This window comes from Natrix helvetica, assembly GCF_964273705.1.
Source record: "Natrix helvetica genome assembly, chromosome: 2".
Lineage (NCBI taxonomy): Eukaryota > Metazoa > Chordata > Lepidosauria > Squamata > Natricidae > Natrix > Natrix helvetica.
In genome coordinates, this window is record NC_138552.1 from 92,456,471 (window position 1) to 92,484,108 (window position 27,638).

General features: G+C 40.4%; 1 protein-coding gene across 3 annotated transcripts in view; it reads right to left on the reverse strand.

Annotated features, from left to right (window-relative positions):
* Positions 1–27,638, reverse strand: part of ECPAS (Ecm29 proteasome adaptor and scaffold) — an 88,390-nt gene that overhangs the window by 18,307 nt on the left and 42,445 nt on the right. For all 3 annotated transcript variants that reach the window (XM_081941601.1, XM_081941600.1, XM_081941602.1), the window contains exons 19-41: positions 25,240–25,331; positions 24,233–24,367; positions 23,491–23,656; positions 22,069–22,241; positions 21,418–21,519; positions 20,365–20,488; positions 19,435–19,580; positions 15,323–15,377; positions 14,314–14,428; positions 13,498–13,566; positions 11,071–11,188; positions 10,602–10,769; positions 9,433–9,512; positions 8,486–8,591; positions 7,862–7,909; positions 7,596–7,717; positions 6,468–6,618; positions 5,686–5,751; positions 4,991–5,080; positions 3,578–3,644; positions 2,899–2,990; positions 2,744–2,810; positions 2,314–2,505 (exon numbers count right to left, since the gene is read on the reverse strand). In XM_081941601.1, coding sequence (XP_081797727.1) covers positions 2,314–2,505; positions 2,744–2,810; positions 2,899–2,990; positions 3,578–3,644; positions 4,991–5,080; positions 5,686–5,751; positions 6,468–6,618; positions 7,596–7,717; positions 7,862–7,909; positions 8,486–8,591; positions 9,433–9,512; positions 10,602–10,769; positions 11,071–11,188; positions 13,498–13,566; positions 14,314–14,428; positions 15,323–15,377; positions 19,435–19,580; positions 20,365–20,488; positions 21,418–21,519; positions 22,069–22,241; positions 23,491–23,656; positions 24,233–24,367; positions 25,240–25,331 — 2,544 coding nt within the window. The remainder of the gene's footprint in view (positions 1–2,313; positions 2,506–2,743; positions 2,811–2,898; positions 2,991–3,577; positions 3,645–4,990; positions 5,081–5,685; positions 5,752–6,467; positions 6,619–7,595; positions 7,718–7,861; positions 7,910–8,485; positions 8,592–9,432; positions 9,513–10,601; positions 10,770–11,070; positions 11,189–13,497; positions 13,567–14,313; positions 14,429–15,322; positions 15,378–19,434; positions 19,581–20,364; positions 20,489–21,417; positions 21,520–22,068; positions 22,242–23,490; positions 23,657–24,232; positions 24,368–25,239; positions 25,332–27,638) is intronic.

Sequence of the window (27,638 nt, forward strand, 5' to 3'; positions counted from 1 at the left end):
GACCCAATCCTTCCGGATTTGAGCGACTTTATCCTGCAGATATTTCCCAAACTCCTCTGCCCTACCCTGTAGAGGGGCCTCCCGCGGCCTCTGAAACAGAAGGGAGCGGGACACCCGAAACAGGGCGGCAGGGCGGTTCTCTGCAGATGCAATGAGAGCGGCACAATATTGACGTTTGGCCGTTCTCAATGCCACTAGGTACGTCCTTAAATGGGCTCGTACCTGTGCTCGGTCAAATTCGGATCGGGAGGATCTCCAACGACTCTCTAGGCATCTCTTGCGGCGCTTCATCACCCTTAGCTCCTCGGTAAACCAAGGAGCCAGGGTGGATCGTTGCCGCCGGAGAGGCCGCAAAGGCGCCACCCGGTTCAAGGCCCCGGTAGTCGCATTATTCCACGCGGCCACCAGGTCCTCTACCCGAGGGCGGGTCAGGGCTGCAGGAGGTGGCCCAAGCTCCGTCTGGAACCTGTCTGGTTCCATCAAGCGCCTGGGGCGGAACCATCTAGTGTTTTCCGGTTCCGCCTCCCCGCAGTGAGGGGTAGCACCAGGGAAGTCAAGTCGGAGGAGTGAGTGATCTGACCATGACAGAGGAGTGATGGTTAAATTCACTCCTCCCAGATCACTCAACCACTGGCGAGAGACAAAAACAAGGTCCAAGGTGTGACCTCCCTCATGTGTCGGGCCCTGAATCATTTGAGTCAGGTCCATGGCTATCATGGAAGCCATGAACTCCCGAACCCCCTCTGATGCTTCTCCTACCGACGGCAGGTTAAAATCCCCCATCACTAGAAGTTTGGGGGTCTCAACCGCCACCGATGAGATCAGCTCGAGGAGCTCAGGCAGGGTCGCTGATGTATGGTGGGGAGCCAGGTATACTATCAGCAGGCCCAACTGCCTCCCAGGGCCCCATTTCACAACAAGGGATTCACATCCGGACATCTGTGGCACAGTGGACTCCCTCGGCTCTAAGTCCTCCCGGATAATCACTGCTACCCCACCGCCCCTTCCCCGGGCCCGGGGCTGGTGAAATGCTTGGTAACCTGGTGGGCACATTTCCACGAGGGGTAACCCTCCCTCGTGGCCCAACTAGGTTTCCGTTATTCCCGCGAGGTCCGGCTCCCCCTCCAAAATTAGATCATGAATGAGGGGGGCCTTATTGACAATGGACCTCGCATTGCATAACAACAGCCTCAGGCCCTAGGCCTGCAGATCCTGACCACCTAGAACGCGGGGGTTGGTACAAGCGACCGGGTGTAACCAGCACCCACGGTCTCCCAACCGACTGCGAGTTGTTAATCTGTCCTCGTATCTGCCCCTCCCTACGACTGTTGGAATCAAGGAGCCCTGTATAGGAATGATATCCTCTCCCCCCTCCTCCTCTCTGCTCCTTCTGCTCAAGACCCCACCTGGTGACCTGGCTCTGTCATCGCTCCTGATCTGACCCACCCACCCCCCAACCCCTAAACCCCTAAAAGAATTTAAACCCCTAAAAGAATTTAAAAAACATTTAACTAAAAAACCCCTAAGTCTCCGCTTCCTCCACCACTTTGAGCAGTTGCTGAAGAAGTGGTCGTTAACCATGAACTACCGGTACAGAGTTTGGGGACAAAGCCTCTAATATGTACTGAGAGGTAGCCTGGTGCAGCGATTCCTGCTTTAGGAGAAGTTAAGTAAACCAGCAATGGTTTATGGTTGAATGTTAGACTGCAAATGAGACTGAGATTAAACGGTTCAGTATGTAAAGTGAATTCACTGTGATTTTGGGCCAGTTGTTTTCTCTCATACCAACATACCCTATCAGTCATTACTACGTGAATAAAATTAGAGTTGACCCATTTATTTATTTATTTATTTATTTATTTATTTATTTAAATTACACAATTCTGGGTAGTTTACAATCTGATAACACTGTAATATAAAAGAGTAAAACAATTACATTAAAATTAACAAGAATATATACTACTTTGGGGTTTTAAGAGGAGAAGGTAGGATATAAATGAAATTAATTTAATAATTAAATAAATAAACAGGCAAAAAGTCCCAGTTCAAATTGTACTTGGAAAAAGGAAGTCTGAGCATAACTAAAATTATAAAAACAACAACAACGCACAATGACATTGGGATATCTGTGTGGTTTTTGGGGGAGGGAGAGTGAGGAGGGAAAATAAATAATAAAATGAAGGAAGAGGATTTTGCATAATCTCTACCTTCAGAGACCAAGACGACTATTTTATTTTAGGATTTGTATTTTGGGTTTTTGTATTATTAAAGTGGTCAGGATGGGTGAAAACCATGAATGGTGGATCCACTTACCAGGTACATTTTCCTGCCACACTTCAGTCCACAGGTTGCCTTCCTCCTTCTCCCCTTTGTCTTCTTCAGGAACTTCATGCATGCCCAGAAAAGCCAGAGGTAAAATGCACCTGGCTTGATTCTTCAGTACATCTGGGCTGTAGCGTCCAATAGCATGCATAGTTAAAGCACAGGCCATTTTATACACTGGCTCTAAAGTAATAATAATAATAAAAAACCACAGTGAGAAAAACATGACTCCCTGCTTTCACTGGGGCTCAGTGTTCTGCTTTCTAACGATGCTCAAACCATTATTCAAAGTTCTGCTTATTTAGAAAACAGGGGATATAGATTTTCAAACCTATAAATCAAAGATGCGTAACTTTTAGTAGGTGGAGAATTACATTGCAATTACATTAACATGCAACAATGTTTTAAAAATAGTGCATACCTTCCTTCTCCATGTACCAACTGTTGAGCTTCTGGAGCAATTTGTCAGTGCTGCTGTCTCGTGAAGTCTTAAAATAAAACCCAGAAAAACTCATGTCACTTCTGAACCCACAAAACCACAGAGAAAAATCTTAAAACTGAAGAAGCATGACTTACTCTAACTAAGTGTCCCAAGGCAAATGCAAAGCTCTTCTGCACCACGCTATTGCGATCAGTTAGGCCACTAAGTAACGCACTCATGAGTTTACCTATATAAGAGAGGAAACTATTTTAGCAATCAACTGTAAGTTTCTGTACAGGCAAGTAAAAAGTCAATTCCCAATCCTTCTGATACAATTAATACAATAAAAAAGATGTGGTGTAATGTATTACACAACTACTCCGACCAGCTACAATACACCTTGAGGGCTCAAAACAACAAAATATAGTGGCAGATTACCAATACTATAATGTAATTTTCCTCAAATAGGTTTCCATAGAGTATTGGTTTGTAACAGCTAGTTCGAATAAAGGGATCATTGTTGACTATAGGAATTGATTTCTGGCTTTATGCTGACTTAAATCCATGTAATGGGGAAAGCTTCCTCTGTTTCTCCTCTAATTGGAGGAGCAGTAATCTATCCTTCGTTCACCACTTTGTTGAAAAGTTGTTTTATTAAAAAGAGTTATCTTATATAAAAGGTTCCATTGAAACAGAAGTTCAAAATCCTTATGGCAGATTAGGAAAATCTTTTGTGTGTTAGCAATGTTTAGGGGTTTATTCACAAAACGGAAAAAAAGAAAAAGAGTTAATCAGGCAAGGTTTAAAAGGAAGAAAACGTGGTCTAAAACCTACCAGCATATGGTGTCAAATCTTGGGGACACTGAGTGGTTAGTGACACAATTACACTAGCACAACCACCCTAAAAAGAGTAAAAATAGGAAAGGCAGAGATTAGTTTATTCTTCTGGGTGAAAAAAAAGCTTATGTTTGCACATTTACTTAGAAACAAGCCCCTCTGAATTCTGTGATGCCTACTTTGAATGAACACAGGTAGTCCTCACTTACCGACATAGCAACCATTTGAAGTTACAAAGGTACTGAAAAAAAAGAGACTTGTGACTAGTCCTCAAAGTTCTGGCCATTGGAGCATCCCCGCAGTCATGTGATTGCGATTAGGGATGCTTGCCAACTGCTGTATATTTACAACGGTCACAGCATTCCACAATTACATGATCAACTTCTGCAGCTTTCCTAGCTGGTTTCATTGCGGATGCTGACAGCCAGTTGGAAGCTGACAATGTGATCACATGACATTGTGCTTAATGATCCAATGTGATTCACTTAACAACCACTTTCATGCCCGACAAAGTAATATTGCAAATCATAGTCATTTAATTTTCTCTTCACCATGGCATGGCTTAGCAACAGAGTTGCCAGTCGGTAAATGAGGGCTACCTACATAGAGAATCAGACCACTAGTCAGAATTCTGACAGTATGAATAACAGGGAAATAGCCATCATATTATTCATTATTGAATTTTATTCGCAGGATCTACAAGTACAGAATATCTAAAAATGCTAGGTTAGCTGAATTGCCCCAATGTTATCTGCCCCTCCCAAGTGTCCTTCCCCCAAGCATTAAGACTTCCTCATATTCACAGTCACTGTTCATCTCAGTAGAATGGCAATGGCAGAGTCCCCACAGCATGCCACCAATGGCACTGCCAAGGAAGACATAATTGATGTGATATCATTGCATCACCTTCTAAATAAAACAGGGGTGTCAAACTCAAGGCGCGCAGGCTGGATCTGGCCCACGGGGCCACCCTGGAACAGCGAAGGACCAGCCAGCAGTGCCTCTGGCAGCGAAAACGGAGTGTGTGGATCTCCTGAACTCCTTTTTCGCTGGCAGAGTGTTCAGGACACCACAGGTCTCCTCGACATGAGTGATGTTGAACTGGCCACGCCCCCCACTCTCCCCTGAGGTAAAACACAATCCTGATGCAGCCCTCAATGAAATCGAGGTTGACAGCCCTGGCATAAGACATAACACTATCATTCTTTCCTGAATTTCTCTCCTGAATTTCCCAATAGCCCATCTCTGGATAGGTCTTACAAACTGCATTCACTTACATCACAAGATGACATCATTGTATACTTATAATTATACAAATAAAGAGATATATGTCGGTGGCTATGCAAATTTCAATATGTGCTTCCTTCCTAACTTTCATGCAAAACCCTTCTTTCCTAAGCATAAGCATACCTTGGTGCCAATGCCTAATCCACTTCTAGTCAGTTCACAGAGCCTAGGAATTAGCTCTCCCAAAACAGACACGTCCAAATATTGCAAGCACTGGAGAAACAAAACCAAAAGAAATCAAAACATCCAAAGAGATTAATATAATAAAATAAATTGCTAGACTGTTGCCCACAAGCTGCTTATTAGCATTCTGCTGGAAGAAAACTGTTGGAGCAGGAGCAATTTAAAATACATCCACTTTTATCCAGTACTTTCTTTGCAAAAATGTTTTTCTTTTAGCAATGGCTGCTTCGCCATCCATTTTTAAAGTGTAGCTTATCATAAAAACAGAAATGACAACCACTATTTTCTTTCCTTTGTATGGGTGTGCATATGTAAGTGTGCAAGGGGAGGGAGAGGTGTTAAGTGTTCAGGGCTATTTTACCCCTTACTTTATTTGCATCCCTGTTATGTCAGGAAAGCTAGCCTGTTTTAAAAACTCATGAAACAATCTTGTGAATCTTGTCTTCCTGGTTATTGATCAAGATATTATTAAAAGTGGATAACTTCCTGCTATAACACCAGCTTTCCTTTACTAAATAAAATAATTATATGAAATACCAATATTCTGCTATCACTTATAATCACAGTAATTTCACTATTACTTGCAATCTTTCTTGGACAGGTTATATAAAACTTTTCTTAAAGTCCATTATTACCATATTTATAGTTTCCATCATTGGGGAGGATTTAGCAGCACTTAGTCTTGCAGTATCCATTGCAGCCTTAAAGATAAAAAGAAAAAAGGATTAAAATCTAGAGTTTAAAAGGTGACAAGAGAAAACAGAAGGCCCATGTGGATGCATAGTAACAAACAATATTGTGTTAAGAGCGATTGAAAAGACAAAAGTTTCCCTTAAAAAGAGGAACAATTCCCATGAAATTTTTAAACTCAAGGCAATATTTTAGTTAAACAGTATAAACAAATTAAGTGAAGCTAATTTGTATATACTGTTAAGTATTCCAATATATCAGGGGTTGCCACAAAGAAGAGGGAGTCAAACTATTTTCCAAGGCACCTGAGGGTAGAACAAGAAGCAATGGGTGGAAACTAATCAAGGAGAGAAGCAACTTAGAACTGAGGAGAAATTTCCTGACAGTTAGAACAATTAATTAGTGGAACAGCTTTCCTCCAGAAGTTGTGAATGCCCCAACACTGGAAGTCTTTAAGAAGATGTTGGATAGCCATTTGTCTGAAACGGTATAGGCCTAGGCAGGGGGTTGGACTAGAAGACCTCCAAGGTCCCTTCCAATTCTGCTATTGTATTGTATTTACTATGAATTTTAATTAAAAATTAAAATATCATGTAGATATCTCAACTGTATGAAAATAACTGATGATGTAACTAATCTCATTCCCTCCTCTGCTACACAGCCTTTAGTCCAGCATAGCTAATGCTTTTTATAAATGAGAAACCTTCTTATTTAATGGTGCCCTTACCTTTTCTTGCTCTGTAGCACGCAGGCTCAGGTAGTTGAGGACCTGAGGCTCCAAAACGCTCAGGGATTCCAACAAAGCTGGGATGAGCTTTGGTGCATGTGGTTTCAGCATGGCCCCAGCACTTTTACTGATCTTCACCAGGGTATTAATGCTATAAATAAAAACGTGGAAGACAAGCACATTTGCATTCTTCTTCACTGCAACCACATCCAATCACATCATGAATATTGTTTTAGTGTCAGAAAACAATCTGCTACCGAATTTAACTTCCATTCGCTAAAACAAAGTAGTTCAAAAGATAAATGAAATGCAGCAAATTCTCAGGAAGCTTATATTATCTACTTTCTGGGCCATAAATGTCTCTCTCACCAAAAAGTCTATTAATTTCAGCGGCTGTACTTATAGCAGGTTAGAATGGCTCTTTCCACAGCTGGTGGAAGCAACTGTAGGACTCTTTAATTGGTGCAATCATGATTTTCCCACCTAAGCTTAGATGGTTGCATATTATGCATATAATTAAGCATATTTTCTACATTGACTTTCTTTGGTTCATAAATCATGATAATCAGTTTAGTGGGTGGTGCAAGGCCAGCCAACTATGATTCGATTGGAAAACCACACCTAAGCAAATCATGGGATACTACCAGTGGTGGGCTGCAACCAGTTCAACAAGAGGTTCAGTGCTCGCGTGCTTACGCGCCTAAGACGCTTGCATGCAGCGACCAAAATACAGCAATTTGAAGCTCAGCTGCTTACCTTCTAAGGCAGCCCCGTAAGTAGAACAGTGGAGGTGCGAAATCAACTGTGCCGCGTGAATCAGCGGAGCCAGAAAGGAAATAGCCAGAAAGGAAATATAGAACAGGATAGGGCGGGTGCAGGTGGGCGGGGCCAGTTGATTGTTGGAACTACCGGTTCGCCTGAACCGTCTGAACCAGCAGCAATCCACCACTGGATGCTACCATAGAGGAATCTAGAAATTATCATTTATTGTAAATATATATTCCTTGGATTCATTTATTTCATTTCAGCTACGAAGAGAAAGAATGATGGGTAAAGTCCTGCTGAAATCGTTTCGGGATATGAGATTTCGAAACGTGAGAAGGGAAGAAAAATGTAAGGATAAGGTACCTCAGGGTCCGCACTTCAGTCACCGTATTCATCATTCCTTTATCAAGAAGACATGGCAAAAGTATGGCTATGATTTTCTGGCCTGCAACTCCTTTAGATGGGTCGCACATCTTCACACACACCTTAAAACAAAACAACAACAACATGCAGATGGAGAGATGGGAACCATTATGAGCACAGATGTTCTGAAGATATTCTTTGTGCTATGGCTCAAACTGAGTCACAGAATGATGTAAAAAGTTATTGGAGTGATTATGAGAATGTACCTTACTTAGTGTTTTCAGGGCTAACTCTGCTGCCTTTCGTACAGATTCCTGAAAAAGAAAAGGAGAAAAGAAAAATTTCAAGTTTCCAATTTTAATCTCAGACACTATTAATGGAGTGATTTTGCCTGAATGGTGTATATTTTCAAGAAAATATAAATCTCTTTTTCAAATGAAGGTGCTTGTTTGGAAACCCACAAAAATAATTTAAAATTTACATTCCTTGATATCAAGGGGTTGTGTCTATAAAGCTTGCAGAGAATAATATTGCTAATCCCGCTTTACAGAAAGAAGGAGAAAGGAAGGAATCTAAATAAAAAACAATGCTTATCCGACTCCTTTGATGTTCTATAAATGCTTTTCAAAACACAGCCCAATTACTAGGCTGAACAGTCATTTTCTAGTCTAAGTATTTCCCTTTTATATATAAAGCTCAGATATTTTTGACATGAAGGTTGAAAGCCAAAATGGACAACAAAAGTGTGTTTATCATTCAGGAATGTTGAGTTCTGAGAATTCCCAGCATAACACCAGAGGAAGCATACAAGCCTTATTGGTTGTGAGCTATTCTTTGCCTATAATGATTATAGTAATTTCCCAATATTAGAAAATGAAACTTTTTAGTACCTTTATATCATCTTGCACTCTAAAGAGGGTTTCCCATATTTCTGGAAGTTTATGAATAATCTCATCCAAAGGTCTTCCTCTTAGCAAGTCATTCAGTGCTAAACAGCTGTGGAAAGAGTTTAATTACCATGTTTTCATAATATGAAGTTTCAATAACATAAAACAATTCTGTTTCCCCAAACATGTACAATATTTAAAAGTGTAGAAGAATAACCTAACTGCCAGACAGTAATGACTGTACACTTAAATTTCGTAAAGTAAAATTAATCTCCCTTTTCAAGCTACCTTTTTAAAATAAACTGCAATCTTACAATAATTAGTGCTTATAATATGTTCTCTATTTCTAAGGAAACACTTAATGTGATTATGTATTCATCTATAACTAGCGTCAATGGTTTAAATTAACTGTTTTAAACAAACCATATTTAACAAAAACCACAACTCACTTAGTTTTACAACACAATAAATATTTCCTTGTTCATTCCCACAGCAGAACTAAAGGCTAGGCTATGTAGGAGTGTGCATGCAAAGACAGGGCTTATTTGCTATAGTTTAGCAGAATACCCCTCTTAATTAAATATTATGGGTGGTATTATATAAAGTCCCTAATGGTACTTTGTATCAATGTCAAAAAAGTTCCAGAAATGTAATTATTTAGTACAGCTCATATCAACTTAAATTATATGGTACAAAACATTAAAAAAATTATGCATAATATATTTTTCATAATTAAGCTTTCCTGCTAACTTGTATGACTTACTTCCAAATATTTGTACCCTAATATTACAAAATCTGCCCCAGCCCCAAAATGTACAGCTCACATAACTTACAGAATTAGATAAATAAATCCTGAAAACCCAATATAGAGAAAATATACAAGTAAGCATTTGATTTTCAAAACACCAATTATTTTAATTTAATAATGAGCTGACTTTAGAAATGCATACCTTGACTCTCGAATTCGCCACATATTGCTAGTCAGGTTGCTTATTAAATCATCAAGAATTTCTTTCATGTATTTGTCCACCTGAACCAGTAGAAAACAGTTTGAACTATTAAAAGCATTCACACACCCAAAAGAGTGAAGAAACTGAACATTTATAGCGATAATTATAACTCAACAATAAACTACAATAAACAGAAACTTAATGCAAAAAATTATGTTCTCATACTTCACACATGTACTTATCACATGTTTTCTTCTCTTTTATACAGATAGATAAATAGATAATTAAAACCAGTATTGTTTTTTTGACTGTAATCCTTAATGCAGGCAGGAACTTAGTTCAGAAAAATTTAGGCTTCTTCATATGTATTTACTATATTCCTATAAACAACATATATTGGAAGTATGTAATATAGGACTATATGTGTGTGTATATATACTGTATTCTAATAATTGTTTATTGATAAAACACTCCAAAAGCATTAATACAATAGACAAGGAAAACAATTTCTTATACAATGTATATATAGGAAATTGTTTTCACTGCGTATTGTATTAATGCTTTTGGAATATTTTAACAATAAACAATTACCATATTTTCTTTTGGCCTTATTTTCGGGGAGGTCTTATTATTTTTGAGGTGCAGGAGGCGGCAAGCATAGTCACCTCATGGCGTTGCTATGTTGCAATATTTTTGGGGAGGGCTTATTTTGGGGGGGAGGGCTTATTTTAGCACATGCGCTCAAAAGCCCATTGGGCTTATTACCCAAGTAGGTCTTATTTTTGGGGAAACAGGTATCAGAAATCTTACAAATAAATATTACATTATTAAAATAAAGAGGATGCAGTTGTGACCACCACCCTCCTAAACTCCACTGGAATGCATCATCCTATTGTATCATCTTGCTAATTTCCAGGACCCAAGAATGATAAATTCTTTAGATTAAATTGATGTTCTAAACAAGAAAAAACAAGCAATTGATGCATTTTCCTCATCCAAGATTACACACTGTGCCTCTTGCATTTAGAAAAGGACATTATTTTTCTCCAACAAGGCTTCCCTTGATTTTTTTTTTTCATTTGAGAGAATCAACAATTAACTTTTAAGTTGTGGCAGCTCAATGGAAAAAGGTGACGACATTGGTACATAATTATTCTGTGTTCACTTACAGCAGATTTATCTGTAACAAGTGCATTCCAAATGCTGGTCATAGCCTGTCGAATCCCAAGATTGGGATCAAACTGGTATCGATAGAGACGAGGAAGCAGTTGAGGAAGAAAAGGAGCCAGCTGTTCCCCAGCTTTGGTAGCAATCACATTAAAACCAAAAGCTGCTCCCTGAGAAAACCAAGAAAAAAGAATTATTATATGACACTTAGGTGTCCTGTTTATGTTCAATCAGGTTTCTGGTAAGAGACATAAATTATTCAAGCAAAATGAACATTATGTATTTTGTATATGAATCAACAGCTCTTCTATATATGGTTCCCATTGTAATGGATTCATCCCAATTACTCATAATGTTGAGCTTCAGTTCAGAATTTAGAACAGAAGATATAGTCTTTCAAAGTTATCCCAAACATAGATGGTTTTTTTTTGTTTGCTTCTAATTTCTACCATTCCCACTTCATGCAAATACCTTCCGAGAATTCCACATTGCATGATGATTGGCCAAATTCATAAATTTATACACCAAATCTGGCTGGTTGAGGTCGCTTGCAAGTGAACAAAGCTCCTGGTAAGTAGAAAGACCCTGGCTTGGGAAAACAGAAACAAATGATTAATGCCACTTCTTACATGTCCTATTTTGCTGAAATAATCATAAGGGCATACTTAGAGATGGGGGTCAAAATAATATTTCAATTATAGATTTGAACCAAATTTGTTAAGACAATTATGCAATAATTCAAAATCTTTTCCCCATTACACAATTCCATATTCTGTAACATCAAATAAGCAAACCATTGTCTTTCAGAATTAGTATGATCATACAGTTAAGAGGCAAGGCTGTAGTCTTGTTCCCTCTTCGTTTTTTGAGGCTTCAGTACAGTTCTAAATATAAAAGCGAAAAGCTTTCCATTTTCTTTTTTGGTTTCACCTTTGCTGCCTCTAGTCCAGCGATGGCGAACCTTTTTTGGCTCGCGTGCCACAAGTGGGGGGAGCGCGCGGGGGGGTCGTGTGTGGGCGTGCCGCACCCATAATGCAACGCACGATCCCCCAGTGCGCATGCGCGCACCCCCCCATTTTTACATGCTTTTTTTACCCTCCCCAGGCTCCAGAGGCTTTATGGGAGCCTGGGGAGGGCGAAAAGAGCCTCCCCCGCACCCCCGGAGGCCCTCCGTAGGCTTCAGGAACCGTCCGTAGGCTTCCCTGACGCCTTCGGAGCGCTTAAAACCACCCTCCGAGCAAACCGGAAGTGACTTCCGGGTTGCTCGGAGGGTCATTTTAAGCGTTCCGAAAGCTTCAGGGAAGCCCCTAAAGCCTTCGGAGCACTTAAAACGACCCTCCGAGCAACCCGGAAGTCACTTCCGGTTTGCTCAGAGGGTGGTTTTAAGCGCTCCGAAGGCGTCAGGGAAGCCTCCGGACGGTCCTGAAGCCTTCGGAAAGCTTAAAACGACCCTCCGAGCAACCCGGAAGTCACTTCCGGTTTGCTCGGAGGGTGGTTTTAAGCATTCCGAAGGCTTCAGGGAAGCCTCCGGACGGTCCCTGAAGCCTCCGGGGGTGGGCGGGGGAGGCTCTTTTTCACCCTCCCCAGGCTTCTATAAAGCCTCTGGAGCCTGGGGAAGGCGAAAAATAGCTTTTAAAAGGTGAACTCAGCTGACAAATGGCTCCACGTGCCATTTGTGGCACACGTGCCATAGGTTCGCCATCACTGCTCTAGTCCATGCTCAGCTATGAAAGACAGGTGATCACAGTTCCCAACAGGAGACATTTGCTCTTTGAACACAATGCTTAACAGGTGAGTGCACAAAACAGAACAAATAGAGTTTTTTTTTTAATGTCTCGGAAGTTCTGGCAAACAGTTCCAGCTAGAGCTGTGATTTAACAGAACTATAATCCAGACAATGTTGATTGTGCTGGGTTTCAGCCATAACGAACTGGAACAGGGACTTTTATGACATGTATGAAAAGGCTGATGCATCACACTTTTCTAACCTGTTCTCCACTGAACTTGGACACTGGCATGCCTGACAAAATTCATTGTGACTTATTTTGCTAACCTCTGCTTAGATGCCACTAATGTTGCCACAGGCGCAAACATGGTTTATACAACTGAACTGTCCCTCCAGGTTTATGAAGCTTCTTCTATTCTTTATGCTCCCGTATGGAAGATTGAAGATTGTGGTATGTTGGTTAAAATATACCCCACTTGAAATATACCCCACTTGAAATAAAGATGACAATTATCATTGCAGAGCCTTATTTTCCCAGTTCTTGTTACTTGCCATAATGGTATTAATATTTCACGACGTTCTCATTCCCTGCTGCTCACGGAACATTTTAGCAGCTCAGAGAATCAATTTACTAGGATGAACCAAGTGCCTTTGAACGATGGCTCCCCATAAAGCTGGCCGTTTCAGGAACTGATTTCTGTAGAGGAGCCCAAGCTTTCAATGGAATGTTTTGGAGGGAATAACGGGCCAAATTTGACATTGGACAAGAAACTCCCAACTGCTACCCATAAGCATTTCAATGTTAAAAAAAAGAGAGGCTTAAATCATGTGAAATTAAGGAAATCTCATGAACGTTTAGGACTGAACTTCTATGAGATTTGAAAACATCTCTAGGGGTGTCAAACTCAAATCTGTGGACTACATCTGCCCATGGGGTGCTTAGATCTGGCCCAGGGGCCTGCCTGGAAATACCAAAGGACCGGCCCACAGTACCTCTGCTAATAAAAATGAGGCATGGCCACAAGCCCCCCTGCGCCCTGTTTTGGCCGGCAGAGTGCTGGAGGCATCTGTCCCATCTGATCCAGCCTTCGAAGAAATTCAGTTTGACACCCCTGCCATAGATTAAAGTAACACAATGGCTCACAAATAGCATGATTAATCAATGAACTTACCCATCTGGAGTTTTGCCAAGGCCTGAGCCTTGGAACATCACAGTTTCCCCAGACACTTCATGCTTGACTCTGTAAAGAGAGGGGTCTATTATATGAAAGCTTGTGAAGGAGACTAATTTTGTATCTCTTTGGGACCAGATTATATAACCTCTTGGTTCTGCCTCACTTATACATGTCAAATTTTTTCTCATTTTTATGCAGATCTACATCTCAAAATCAATTGGAAAAAATAAGAGGTTAAGATCTTTAAGAGAATACGTGTGCATTTTGGGGCGGAAATTCACCTGAATATTGAAACACCACTGCAAATGGGGATCTTGCATAATAGGGACTATTCTCTCAGACTTTAACAAATGACTGGCAAGATTTTTGCCCATTTAAAAAGGCAAAAAGTATCTGAACATATCATATACAGATGTTACAAGAAACATTATTAATATAAACATATCACCGCACAGATAAAGGGATTTTATTACTTTTTCAAACCCATTCCACACTATCCTAAGATGCTCTTTGTTCTTTAATGTATTTAGGATTCAAGTCCCAAATAAATTACATGAAAACATAAGATACTGAGATCAAATTATAGATTGCCACACAGGAAGAAAGCAAATACATCTTATAATTTCAGAATTTTAAAATAAAGCTCATATTGAGTCAATATAATTTATAGGAAACGTGAACAGAAGGGTTCAGATATTCTGAAGCATTCCTCCAAACTTGCTTTATATTTAAACTCACTTACTTTTAATCCCTTTTTAAATTATTCCGTGCCTCATGATACATATTATATCAGTTAAGGTTTCTTTAAAATACCTTTTCCCAGTCATAAGAGTTTCAACAAGTGTAGTAACTAGTTCCTGTTGATCTTGTTCATTTCCAAGCTCGTACACCAAACCAAGACCTTTAGAAGCAACATCTTGACTGAGCTCTATAAGAAATAGAAAGCAAATTAAATGTTACTACGCTCAATTGTTACATCTATATATGGGTCTCCATGCCCAAACATTAACCAGCGCAATACCAGTTCAATCACATATACCCATCAAAAGTATATAAATATCACAAATGCACAGAAATAATAGAACTCATTAAATCAAGGCCAGAGATTTTAACGCTAGAAAGCCAACTCCTCAGAAAAGAATAACAAGCAGTTTCCTCTGAATCTCTCATATCGCAACATGGAAGTAATTCTCAGTTAGACTGAAAATGTCTGAAATAGCAGAAAGTTCAGAGGTCTGGAGGTTCTTATTTGAGAGACAAGCAGTTGCACTTGAAATGCCTACATGATTAAATGATAACAAACAAAACCTCTCAGCTATACTTCTGATTTTGCTACATTAATCAGTAATACTATAAACTCCTATATACATTGGTTTCAATCCTCACTAAGACTAGAATTCAGATCAAATAGAAATCATTGCAGAACTTCTACAATTTGGTTTCCTTTCTTTTTCTTGATGGCATTCAGCAACAGCAACATATTTCATTTTTATATGTAATTAAAAACAGGTGCAGGATCAAGTTCAAGAATGATGCATATTTAGTTTTTGTAAAATAACATTTTACTTGGAAAAATATAAGGCTTTATAAAAAAAATCACAAGTCGAAAAAATCTTTAATTTAAATAATAATGCTATGCAATGGTATTACATAATTTCAATGTCAAATTTCAGTGTTTTTAGAGCAAGTTACAATTTAAATAATATCTATGTACTGAAATCTTGTGTTTTTTCCACATCTGTAAGCTTAAGCACTTTTGTTTCTAATAAAGATTTGCATTTTTAATCAATGAACAAAATAATGCAGGCATATTCCTACTTACCATCAGTGTCAGACAAAGTAGATACAAATGCAGTTTGAATCTCTTTGAGATGTGACTATGAAAGAAAAAAGAGGATTTTAACTTATACCTGTTACCTGAAACCCAATTTTAAAATCTCACCAATAAGAATAATTCTCCCCTCTTCTGGCTTGCTCTGTGAGCAGGGAAGAACAACATTTTTGGTGCAAAGCCTCTTGATTGTTTATTCTTGAGGGAACACAATGTTAGTTTCTTTTATCCTCTGTAGAATGGGGTGTTGGTTCTTACCTGATACGCCCCTTCTCCGGGCAGGTGGAAACAGCAGTCATGCATGGGTTAACTTAAGTCAGTAACCAATAGAACTGAGTCTACCAAAGTGATGTCATCGTCTCTGTGGAGCATGCTCCCGCTTTTCGTGACGAAGGAGATAAGTAGACTGCTGTGCTGTGAACAATCGCTCTCCGTTTGGTGACTACACAACATGCTCCCAGATCCTCCCTGCGAGGTAGGCCAGAACCCTGAGGGTGGGGATGACCGCTGTCTCCACCTGCCCAACGCCCCATTCTCCCAAGTTGGTGGAGACAGCAGTCATGCATGGGACGTACCAAAGCTGGAGTGTCCCCGGGAGGGCATGAGACTGGCCTAGGAGCTGGAAGAAGGAAGAACGTGTTGAAGGACGCTGCCCTGCAGATTTCTTCCACTGAGGCCTGCTTTGCCCACGCTGCCGACGTGGCCGCGTTTCGTGTGGAGTGAGCCATAATGTTAGGCGGAGGAGTGAGATGATGCGTGATGTAGGCTTGAGCAATGGCCGACCTAATCCACCGGCCAATCATGGAAGGGGAAGCTTTCAGCCCTTTGTTGGTAGGATGGAAGGATACAAAGAGGGCTTCGGTACGTCTGAAGGCCGCCGTCACGGCTATGTAGATCTTAAGAGCCTGCCTGACGTCCAGCTTGTGCCATTTGTGCTCCAGCCTGTGAGATGGGGCAGGGCAGAAGTTTGGGAGAGTGATATCTAGGGAGCGATGGAATGCTGAATTGACCTTCAGGACAAATGTGGGATCGATGTGGAGAACCACTCGGTCCATGTGGAATACACATAAGTCAGAACGGATGGAAAGGGCCGCCAGTTCTGAGACCCTCCGTGTAGAGGTTATGGCACCAGAAAGACTGTCTTAAGTGTGAGGTGGTGTAAGGTTGCCGACCTGAGAGGTTCGAAGGGCGGGTCAGTAAGGAAGTCCAGGACTTTGGTCAGATCCCAGGAGGGAAAGCGATGAATGACCGGAGGGTAGAGATTGGATGCCCCTTTAATGAATCTGCGGACGTGAGAGTGCAGAGAGATGGGCTCATCCAGGTGAAGTGAAAGAACAGAAGAGATGTTGGTTCGGAAGGTGTTTGATGAAAGCCCCTTATTAAGGCCTTGTTGTAAAAAATCGAGAAGTGGGGCCACTGAAGCCTTCAGGGATCCCTCGGGCGTGGCACCAAGCCACGAAGGTCTGCCAAGTAGATTCGTAAATTCTATTAGTTGCTGGGCGGCGGGAGGCCTAAACGGTATTGATTACAGTCTCGGAAAGATTGTCTGCCCTCAGGACCGCCCACTCAGCCTCCAAGCGGTTAGGCATAGCCAGTGCATGTCGGGGTGGTGGAGGGAGCCCTGGTAAAGGAGGGAGGGAATCATTGGTAGAGGCCACAGAGGCTCCACAGACAGATTGATTAGGTCTGCATACCATGGGCGGCGTGGCCAATTGGGAGCAATCAGGATGAGCTTGGCCTCTTCCTCTATCACCTTCCGAATTACCCTCTGAATCAGGGGGAAGGGAGGGAATACGTACAGGAGACCGCGAGGCCACCTGCACCGTAGGGCGTCCGTCCCTTCCGCGCCTGGTGTCGTGTATCGAATCAGGTACTTGGGCAGCTGGTGGTTGGACGCAGCTGCGAAGAGATCCAGGGTTGGAGTCCCATACCTGGACGACAGTTGCAGAAAGATGCAGCGATTCAGGCTCCACTCTGCTAGGTCTTGTTTGTTTGTTTGTTTTTTGTTTGTTTGTTTGTTTGCAGCCACAGGAGTAGAAGGTACCATTGGGGAGGGGGGCGGTACCTGGATATGCCCATTGATTTTGGACAACGTCCATGAAGAAGCGTGGTGATGGGATCACCTCCTTTTCCACCGTAGGCTGGGTGAAGAGCGGGTCAGTGGTGTCAGCCTTGTCTGCTTCCGCAGTCTGAGCTGTCTTAGGAGAAGGAATGCCTGCAATCTTCCTGGCCTTAAAAAGGAGAGAGTGAAAGACAGCAGGTTTAAACAAACCGACAAAGGGAGGTGAATCAGGGGGAAGACCCTCATCCTCAGATCGATCTGAGTCTCTTGCCGGGCGATCCTCTCCCCCGAAGACCGAATGTTGGTTGGAGGTGCTGGGTAGGTTGTTCGACAAAGAAGCCAAGAGATAACCATCCCTGCGCCTGGAGCTGGAGGAAGAAGCAGACCTGCGACAATCAGAGCGATTAGAAGACCTGTCTTTAAGGCCAGCCGCAATCCCACGTTCAATGGCCTCAGAGATCATATCAGCCTTGCCTGGCGAATAGGAGCGGCGATGGCGGGGATGGAGAGAAATATCTTCCTGGTAGAGGGGATCCTCATCAGGGGTAATGCTCCTGCCACAATCTGAATCATCCCCACTGTCATCCAAGGCCTCTGTGCCCCTGGCCTCTTCAGGCAGCAGGAAAGAAGTCCTCCTCTGAGTCAGATGATAGATCAGGAGCGGGGCTAGAGTGGGTAGACGTTTGGGCCTGGAAAAGGCAAGGCTCAGTGTGCTTGGTCTTGGATCTGGCCTTCTTAGCCGGGGCCTGAGGGGTCCTACCATCCTCCCGGGGGGGGGGGGTTCCTCAGCGCCCCCTTGGTCAGGCCTTGGATCCCTGGGAGGGGGCTGGATGGCATCCCCTGGGGCAGGCCTGCGCTTGCAGCCCTTAGAAGCAGGAGGCTCGGTGGCAGGGGCAGGAGTCACAGGGACTGGAGGCAGCTGAGAGCTAGGAGTAGGAGAGGAGGCCATAGCCAGTACTCACAGTTGGTGTCCAAAATGGCCGCTGAACACTTTCGTGCCCAAACAAAATGGCCGCTGAGGCTGCAAAGCCTATGGGCCGGCACCACGAGGTAGCCGAGGCCGCGCTGATAGCGTGGGCGGGTTAGGCCCTGCGGCAAGTCTGTGGGGCCAAGGGCGAAGCTGCGGAGGACAGCTGGGGCCTGAACGACGATTGAGGCAAAGCGGCAGCAGAAACGGAGCCTCCCAGTGTAGAAACAGCTCCACGCGGCTTTTTGGGTTCCCTGCGGCGATCAGAGGCTTCTGGCGGTGGCAGCGGCAGTCAGCGCAGCAGAAAGGGGATCAGAGGCTGAGAACCCCTCGTTGGAGAGCCTCTTCTGGCTCCTTCCAAAGGTGCTGCTGCCTGGGGAGCCTTAGTAGCCCGAAGGCAAAGCAAGGCAGGCCTCGCCAAAGCGAGGCAATCCTCTACAGTCCCAGAGGCTGTTGAGAGTGCTGAGAACTTCAGCAGGAGCCCAATGGAGACAAACAATTTAGAAGTATTTTGTAGAGAAGTCCAATTAAGTTCAAATTCGAATTAAAATGATCAAATATCTAATTTTGTAGAGGAGAAGCGATTAGCACAGCCAGTTCTAATTGAACTGAGTCTAGAAAAGCGGGAGCATGCTCCACAGAGACGAAGACATCACTTTGGTAGACTCAGTTCTATTGGTTACTGACTGAGTTAACCCATGCATGACCGCTGTCTCCACCAACTTGGGAGAAGGATGTGGTAATAATCCTCTGAAATATGATTAGAGGTCAGAACATGCAGATTTTTTTTCCAAGCTAATACAGGAATCATGCAACCTCACTGTCAAAACAATAAAGTGTGAGTCTCAAACAAATTTCTTCTACTTTTCTATGAGTTTTGGAAAAAAAACTCCATTAATGGACCCATATCCCTTTTGCCCAGCAAGTGTACTTCGAGAACAAGAGGAAAAATGGGAATTCAGAAACAGACAAGCAAGAGGACAAAAGACTGCATCCTATAATCACAGAAGGTCAACTAAATCAGATCCCCTCCAATCTCAAAAAAGAGAATGGAACATAATTTTTTCTTCCTACCTTAATTTCTTTGTGGGCACTCAGCTTCTTCACCAGTGATAACAACCAAATACAGGATGCTTGTCTTATGTGAGGGTTGGGACTTATGATATGCTTATTCAAAATGGCGTCCAGGACCCAGGGAACCACATCATTAATTTTCACATCTGTTACATTGAAACCATTGCAGAGAAGAAGTTAAGTATAATGCAAACAAAAGGATTGGAAAAATACAGCCTTGTCAGCCATGTTTTCACTTTCAATATTTATGGGTTCTGCCTATAAATATTCAATATATAAATTCTGGACTTTTCTCCCATTTCAAGTACGTTGATGTACACTTGTGCTTACCAAAAGATGCAACATTTTTACAGTTTACAGTGATACACAAATAAGGGCTATATAGATTATTTCATCATATTTTATTTCTCTCTCTCTTTTTAATCAGTCTCTCCAATGTTTCCCAAAGCAATCCAGTATACTGCCAGATTATTATACCAGATTTTACAAGAGGCATAAATGACAGGATTCTTTTTATCATACAGACTACTTTCAAGCCTGACAGGTGCTTTAAAAGTTTGTTTTCTTGAAAAAAGTATATACATATTTAACATGAATAGATGAAAAACCATTACAAACTACCCTGGGATATCAAGTATGCATTTGCCTTCTAAGTCATCACAGAGACTAGATTAGTTTTGGAATTTAGGTTGTCGTTTGACTGAGTTATAGCACTCATGAGCACAAAGCTAATTGTAGGTGCAAAAATTATGCTGAAGTAGGCTCCATATTAAGTGACTTTTCAAAAGTCAAAATAACAATAGAAGCGAAATTTCAACAGAAATCTGTCATTCTGGGTTTGATCAACAACAGAAGCTCTTTTTTTAATACATCAGGACCTAAAATCATTCTCTGAAACATATTATTAGATATTCCTATGTCCAAACCTACCAATAGGAGCAGTATACTCTTCTTCAGCTACTATCCATGCATCACGGGCAGCTACAGAACTGGTCCCTATTGCAGCACTGGTAATAGCTTCACCAACTGTAAACTGTAATTCAATTTGTTTGGCCTGAGAAACACACAGTAAAACAACATTAAATTTCAGTTCACTCACTATCAAAACCAGTTGCATTTTCTAGGCAAGAAACCTGCTACATTTATTACAAAGAAGTAAATTATACATCATTACACATTCTACCATAATTTTCAGCTGATTTGAAAAATTATTCCTGCATTTAAATTAAAATTAAGTCACAAGTCAAAATTAATTTCAAGTCTCATAGCATTATTTTCATCCATTTCCCAACTAAAAGTTGAAAGGTACCATGATATTTATTTTCACTCATCAACCCATAGGGACACTCCAAAGCCACAAAATTGCCCAGGCATTCAGGTTAGGTTAGCCTTGTTCATGGTTTTATGGTGACTGGATCATTTAATCGGGGAATCATGGGTTTTAATGCTGGTTTTTAACATTTGTATCTTGGTCAGTCGTAGGGCCGCCATATAAATAAATGGAAAGAGCCCACACTTTCAATTTTAATCAATTGGATGCTGATTCCACCCATCCATCCCCTCCCATTTTAAATGGGAGGAAAGGCATATGGGAACAAAACTGCAGCACAAAGGAGGAAATCATTTCAATGATTACGAAAGAATGGATTGATCAGTTCTTTGAAAGGACACACAAGGCCTGGACATTTTTTCTTCTGCCTATCAGGAAATGTAGAAGCATAGAAAGTTCAACAAAAACTTCTTGTTCAAGGTAGCAATACTTCCTCATTGTAGCGCAACTGTGAAGAATAATTATGCATTGTGTGCCATTAGTGTTGTTTCCCTAAATTTGACGCTTTTTTTCAACATTTACAAACATTTATAACTGGGGATAATAATGGAACAAAAAAAAATATTTTAGGACACAGTTTAAGAAATTGGCATAAATTAATAAAACAACCCTTTCTTCACATATATATTCTAAGAGGACAATTAAATAATTACCTCTACAGAATCCATTAATCCTTGCAAGAGTAGCTTCTGATGAGGAAAATCTCCATCCCCTACTGGAAAGTAGCCCAGTGTTTGAATAGCTCTTTCTTTCATCTTAAAAATATAATGAGGGGAGGAAGAGTAAGAGTGAGAGTGTTATTTTTAAATCTACTAGATTAAAATGGGAAAATCAAAACACTTCCCCATCAGGAAAAAACCCAGATGAGCATAAATTAATACCAAGATTAACATCAGACCAACAATCAAGAAATAAACAATACCCTAGTCAAAGAACTGCCAAACTAGCTAATAGTAAATAGCCTAACCAAAAAGAACTGACCAAGATTACTCCCACCAACACTGACACAGTAAGCCACTAGAACAAGGATGTCAAACTCACATTGTCACTGCGGCATCACATGACGTATCGGGACTTTTTTCCCCTCTGCTAAACCGGGCATGAGCGTGGCAACGCATGATGCATCCAGCCCACAAGTCAGAAGTTTGACAGCCCTGCACTAGAATATAAGTGAAAGCAATTCCCATTCCTTTCTAGTACTGATGATGCTACCTAGTTTGGGCAGTGAAACGTCTACAAGAGAACAATAAAGCTCAAAGATCTTTTAATCATAGGGGAATTGTAACAATGTTGCAAAACATTACCTTATTAGTTTCTTTGCCAGAGGGAATTCTGGCCAGTAAACTTTCAACAAGATGGAGTTTTGTAAAACCACTGCCTTCGTTGGGGATGGGCAAAGGTGCATTCCTGCCAATTTCTCCCAGTGCTGTACATGCCGCTATTGCTAGAAGTGGTGATGTACTATCCAAAAAAGAACCTAGTGAAAGGTAGAAAGATTACTTGGTATTTTTCTCTTTAAAATCCAGCGGATTGTATCCTGAAGGAACAGCCTCTAAGATGGTTTTAGCCCATAACTGACTAGGGCAGGACTTGAACTCATGGTCTGTTTCTAGCCTGATGCCTTTATCAGGCCAAACTTAAAACAGTTAATACCTTTTGCATTCATCTGAACACATGCCTCAAGTGGGAGAAGTATATTTTTCAGAGAAATTCACGGAAATTCCCAGCATTTGTACAGGCAAAAAATACCGTATTTTTCGGATTATAAGACACATCGGAGTATAAAACGCACCAAGATTTTGAAGAGGCAATTTAAAAAAAAAAAAAACTTTTGCACTCTGCAGACCTCCCAAAAATGGCCCGGTTTCCCCCCCCCCCAAAAAGGACACAAATAGCCTTTAGGAGGCTTGTAGAGTGCTCCTGGGGGGTCAGCCCCCCCCAAAACAAGCAAAAAAGGGCATGCATAGCCTTTAGGAGTCTTATAGCATGCTCCTGGGGCCTGGGGGGGGGGGGCAAAATTTAGCAAAAAACAGTCTGTTTGTCACTCATTTCTGCCCTCCCCAGCCCCAAGGAGCATCCTATAAGCCTCCTAAAGGCTATGCACGGCCATTTTGGTGAAGGGGGTGGGGTTTAGGGAGGCAAAAAAAATGCTGTTTTCAGTGTATAAGATACACCCAGATTTTCAGCCTCTTTTTTGAGGGAAAAAGGTGCGTCTTATACTCCGAAAAATACGGTACGTTTTGCAACATGCAGAGCAACATATTTGAGTACAGTTCAAGATTATTACTAATAAAATCTCAAAGATACTTTATTCTAATATACATAATCCTAGTTCATTTAAAATTTTATATTCAGTCACACTACATTTTATCTCATTATCTATTTCAAGACAGAATCTTCAATGCTAATTAAATAGCAGCCCATTATGTGGCTTTATTTGCCAGTGGCTCATGCTCAGATAATACTAATACATTTTTAATGCCAGGTACATTACTTGCAACTAGTTAAATCTGTTTTCATATGATTTGTGAATCAAATATTACATCATTAAACAATGAAATGAGAAGAGTTTGAGATTACTAGTATGTTATATGAGTTTTATGACAAAGAGTTCAAGGAAGAGATAGGTAAAGCAGCACAATGGGCCAAAAGTTATTTCATTTTTCAAAACCAGTGTGAGCAAAATGGGCCAAGAACACAGGGAAAGTGCAAACATGCAGACTGACCTATAGTTTCTGTTGTTGATTTTATCAGTTGATCTTGTTCTGGTGTTACAATGGTATTTCGGTCTTCTATACCATGTAGTTCTACTATTTTCATTTTTCTTTTTGACAAGTACCGTCCTACTGTGAACCCCAGAGCCAATAATGATCCATGTTGCATTTCCAGATTCTGCAGTGAAAAGAATGACAATCCAAAAACAAGTTAACAATTCATTAAGATATATCTATATATGTGTGTGTATGTGTGTACACGAGCATTTAGAACATCTTGAACAGTCTTCTTATATTTAAAGATAATAGTATGAGTTTTAATAGCCTAAAATTAAAATCGTATGTCCATGCATATTGATTATTTCTCCATCTACTTATAAACATGCTATATAGCTTCTTAGAAAAATCAATCCTTTCATTCTGATAAAAGTGTTTTTTTCTAAGTTACTGTGACATATATGCACTAACTAAAAGCAAAGATTTTTTTCCTCAGATAAGGACTTCACATTATATACAACTGTATTTGAACTGAATCACTCATTTAATTAACCAATTTTAGTCATAACTATTGACCTCTTCCAGTTTTTTGATATTCATAAAAAAAAACCCTCTTCACTCTTAATTTAGTTCAATATTCCTTAAACAGAAAAGGAATGCATTTAAAATGCATATGCATTTATGCATTTAAAATACATAATAATACTATTATACTTTCATTCATAAAAGTGGTGTGAAGTAAAAACAAAAATATTACATGATTGTCCTTTGCTGTTTTTATCAGGTGCTGAACAGATGTTTTGAATTCATTTTCTGACACTGTCAAAAGTACAACTGAATAAAATAGAGCAGCCAGTTCCCGCATTTCTTCCTTATTAGTATTCATAAGATTCTGAAAACAATATAAAGGAATACAATATGTTAAAAATAGATAGTACCCTACTAGCCTTTAAATAATAAAAAGACTGATCCAATTACATCCAAGTTTTCTGTGGGGAATGGCTAAACAGCATCTTCTCCAAAGAATATTTAATTGAAGAGGAAGGAGAACCATGATACTTAGAATTCTGCACCTGTCTTGCTTTTCAACACCATTAGCAATAGCAATTAAATAGAGAGCTTTATAACCCTCTCTAAGCGGTTTACTATCAGCATATTGCCCCCAACAATCTGGGTCCTCATTTTACCAACCTTGGAAGAATGGAAAGCTGAGTCAACTTTCAGCTAGGGAGAATCGAACTCCTGGCAGTGAGTAGCTTGCAATACTGCATTCTAACCACTGTGTCACCACAGCTTTTTGCAATACTATGTGCAATGCAGCTAAACTAGACTAGGGACAGGAATTCAAATATTCACTACAAAACCACAATCTATTAATTATCACATTATTTTTGGTGCTTTAATAGAAATTCTGACTAATGATGCCTCTGAATCTTTATTTCAGATAACGACATTCTTAGTAGAAGTTGTTATTTTCCTGACACTCACTGAATTTTTCTTTAAAATCTTATTGTAAAGATATCCTTATGACTTATCTATAGAGGCCTATATAATTCACTGAGAAACATCACATTTAAAAGTATGTGGATAACAATGATGCCATATTGGCTTCCATGAAATTACGTTTAACAGATCAGGAACTATTGAGATACATACTTTTAATCCTATCACAATCATTCCTTTCTTGGGTATGGGGAAAAAAATCTGTTCTACTGGAATGATGTGCCAAATTTTGGAATAAAACCATCTCTTTCTTTAGCATACCTTTATCCAATCCATCTTGTCTATAAATCTTGCAGCCAGCTTTTCAGGATAGACTGAAACAACTTCCAGCAAACAGTACATGACCGGCAAACCTATATTTTTAAAAAAGTTCTCAAATTATTAAAATGACCAAAATTTGAACAGAAATTATCGTATTCTACGTAAATGAATTTGCTAATGAAATCACCATGAAATGCTAAACTTGCTAAATGAAATCACCATGCATACAAATATGATTTACTGCCTTCATAATAGGCATGCCAAAATTATTCGAAACTAATATTTACATTCACTTTACCATGTAACCTAATAATATTATTAGATATATTTTGCACCGACCGACTGCATGTACCTCATAATGGATGGGATGCAGACAATTATACATTGTCTTTCGAAGCTGTTTCTGGAGTAGAAATTCAACTTCCACAGTAAAACGGATCCTTGTTGCACTTATAGTATACTTGTAAAAACATACCTAAATTGATGAACGGAGACTTTATTTGCAGCAGGAAATGCTGCATGTGGCATAGTTACAACTAAGCTAGTAATATAACCTAAAAATATCCTCTATCTTACTAAAAAGCTCAATTGGCCAAAGCTACAATAGGTGTTAAGAGGCCAGTATTTATGGGATCTCCCTTCATGGATTGCTGCCTTGTCATGGTGAAGGGGCTTGCCTAGCTCAATGAGCTATGAGCTATGCCATGCAGGGCCACCCAAGACAGACAGGTCATAGAAGAGAGCTCTGACAAAACGTGATCCACTGGAGAAGGAAATGGCAACCCACTCCAGTATCTTTGCCATGAAAGCCCCATGGACATTACCAAAAGGCAAAAAGGCCTGGAGGAACATTGTCCATGGGATCGTGAAAGGTCGGACATGATTTCGCAACAATTTATGGGATCAGGTACTGAGGGGATGTATTTCCTTTATTCTTTTCTAATGTTAAGTTTCTTTTGTTATTTCTTACTATTTCCCCCTGCATTCTGAATGTTGTTGTTGAAAAGGAATTGCTTAATGGGTTTGTATGGATGGATGTCAAAAAGTTCTGGCAAAAGAAACCTCCATCTAAAAAGTGTCATCTCATCAGGAAACTTGAGAATTCAAATATAAGATGAAGATATTCAAAAATGAAATCTAGGATTCTGTACAAAATATCTTAACAATATTCAATATGTTAATATTGGAATATATATTTGAACCATACTGAGCTCTACAGATAGTCCTTGACTTACAACCATTTGTTTAATGACCATTCAAAGTTACAGCAGCATTGAAAACAGTGACTTATGACCAGTTCTTACACTTACAACCAGTTCAGCATCCCCACGCTCATATGATCACAATTTAGGTACTTGGCAACTGGCATATACTGTATTTACAATGGCTGCAGCATCCCAGGGTCATGTGATCACTTTACCACCTGGGTTCTGACAAGCAAAGTCACTGGGATAAGCTGTATTTGCTTGCTTAACAACCATGTGATTCATTTAACAATTGCAATGATTTGTGTAACATTAGTGGCAACAAAGCTTATAAAATCAGGCACAAATCACTTAACAACCGCCTTGCTTAGCAATGTAAATTCTGATCCAATTGTGGTCGTAAGTCGAGGATTTAGCTGTGCAACATATGTTGACCCACACAGCAATCGGCATTGTGCATGCAAAGTATTTTGTTAATAAATGTTATGACATAGAGATGCAACAAAATCTTGTGTGCTATTGTTGAATTTCAAGGCCACAACTTATTCTATGTTACTAACATTTTGGATGCGCTAGCAAATCATTCCTGGGGGAAAAAAAAAGCTACCGTAGCCAATCCAAGCTCATCTCATCATTCGTAACAGACACTTCAGTTCAGGCAACGAGAATGAAACACATTCCAAGACTAAGTGGCGCACTTATCTATAGAGCCCAAAACATCTCAAAGTCAAATTTATTTGATTTTGAGATTGACTGTTTTATAATAAATCTCTTGTAATTGCTTAAAAGATAGGTTGTAAGCATTTAATACTTACAATTAAAAAAAAAACTGGAGAAAGGCCAGTTTGGATCCCTTCCCCCACTCCCAATCTTAAAATGAGACATAAACCTAAATGCAACTCAAAACTTAAGCAGTAAGATATGAACCCACACTGTCAGTGACTCACCCACGCAGAACCCAAAAGCAGGGAAGATGGAAGAATGAGTGGCGCAGCTGCCAAAATCTTGCGATACTGGAAGTGATGCCACTTCCGGTGTCGCTGTGATAAGAGGAAATGATAGTAAGACAGGGATGGGGAAAGCCTAGAATGCTGGAATCAATGAAAGAGATGCCAAAGAGTGGAAAAGGAAATATATAGCAGGGAATGCAAGATTAGAAAACCTGCGTGTTTTTTTCAGTTATCTTTAGCAAAT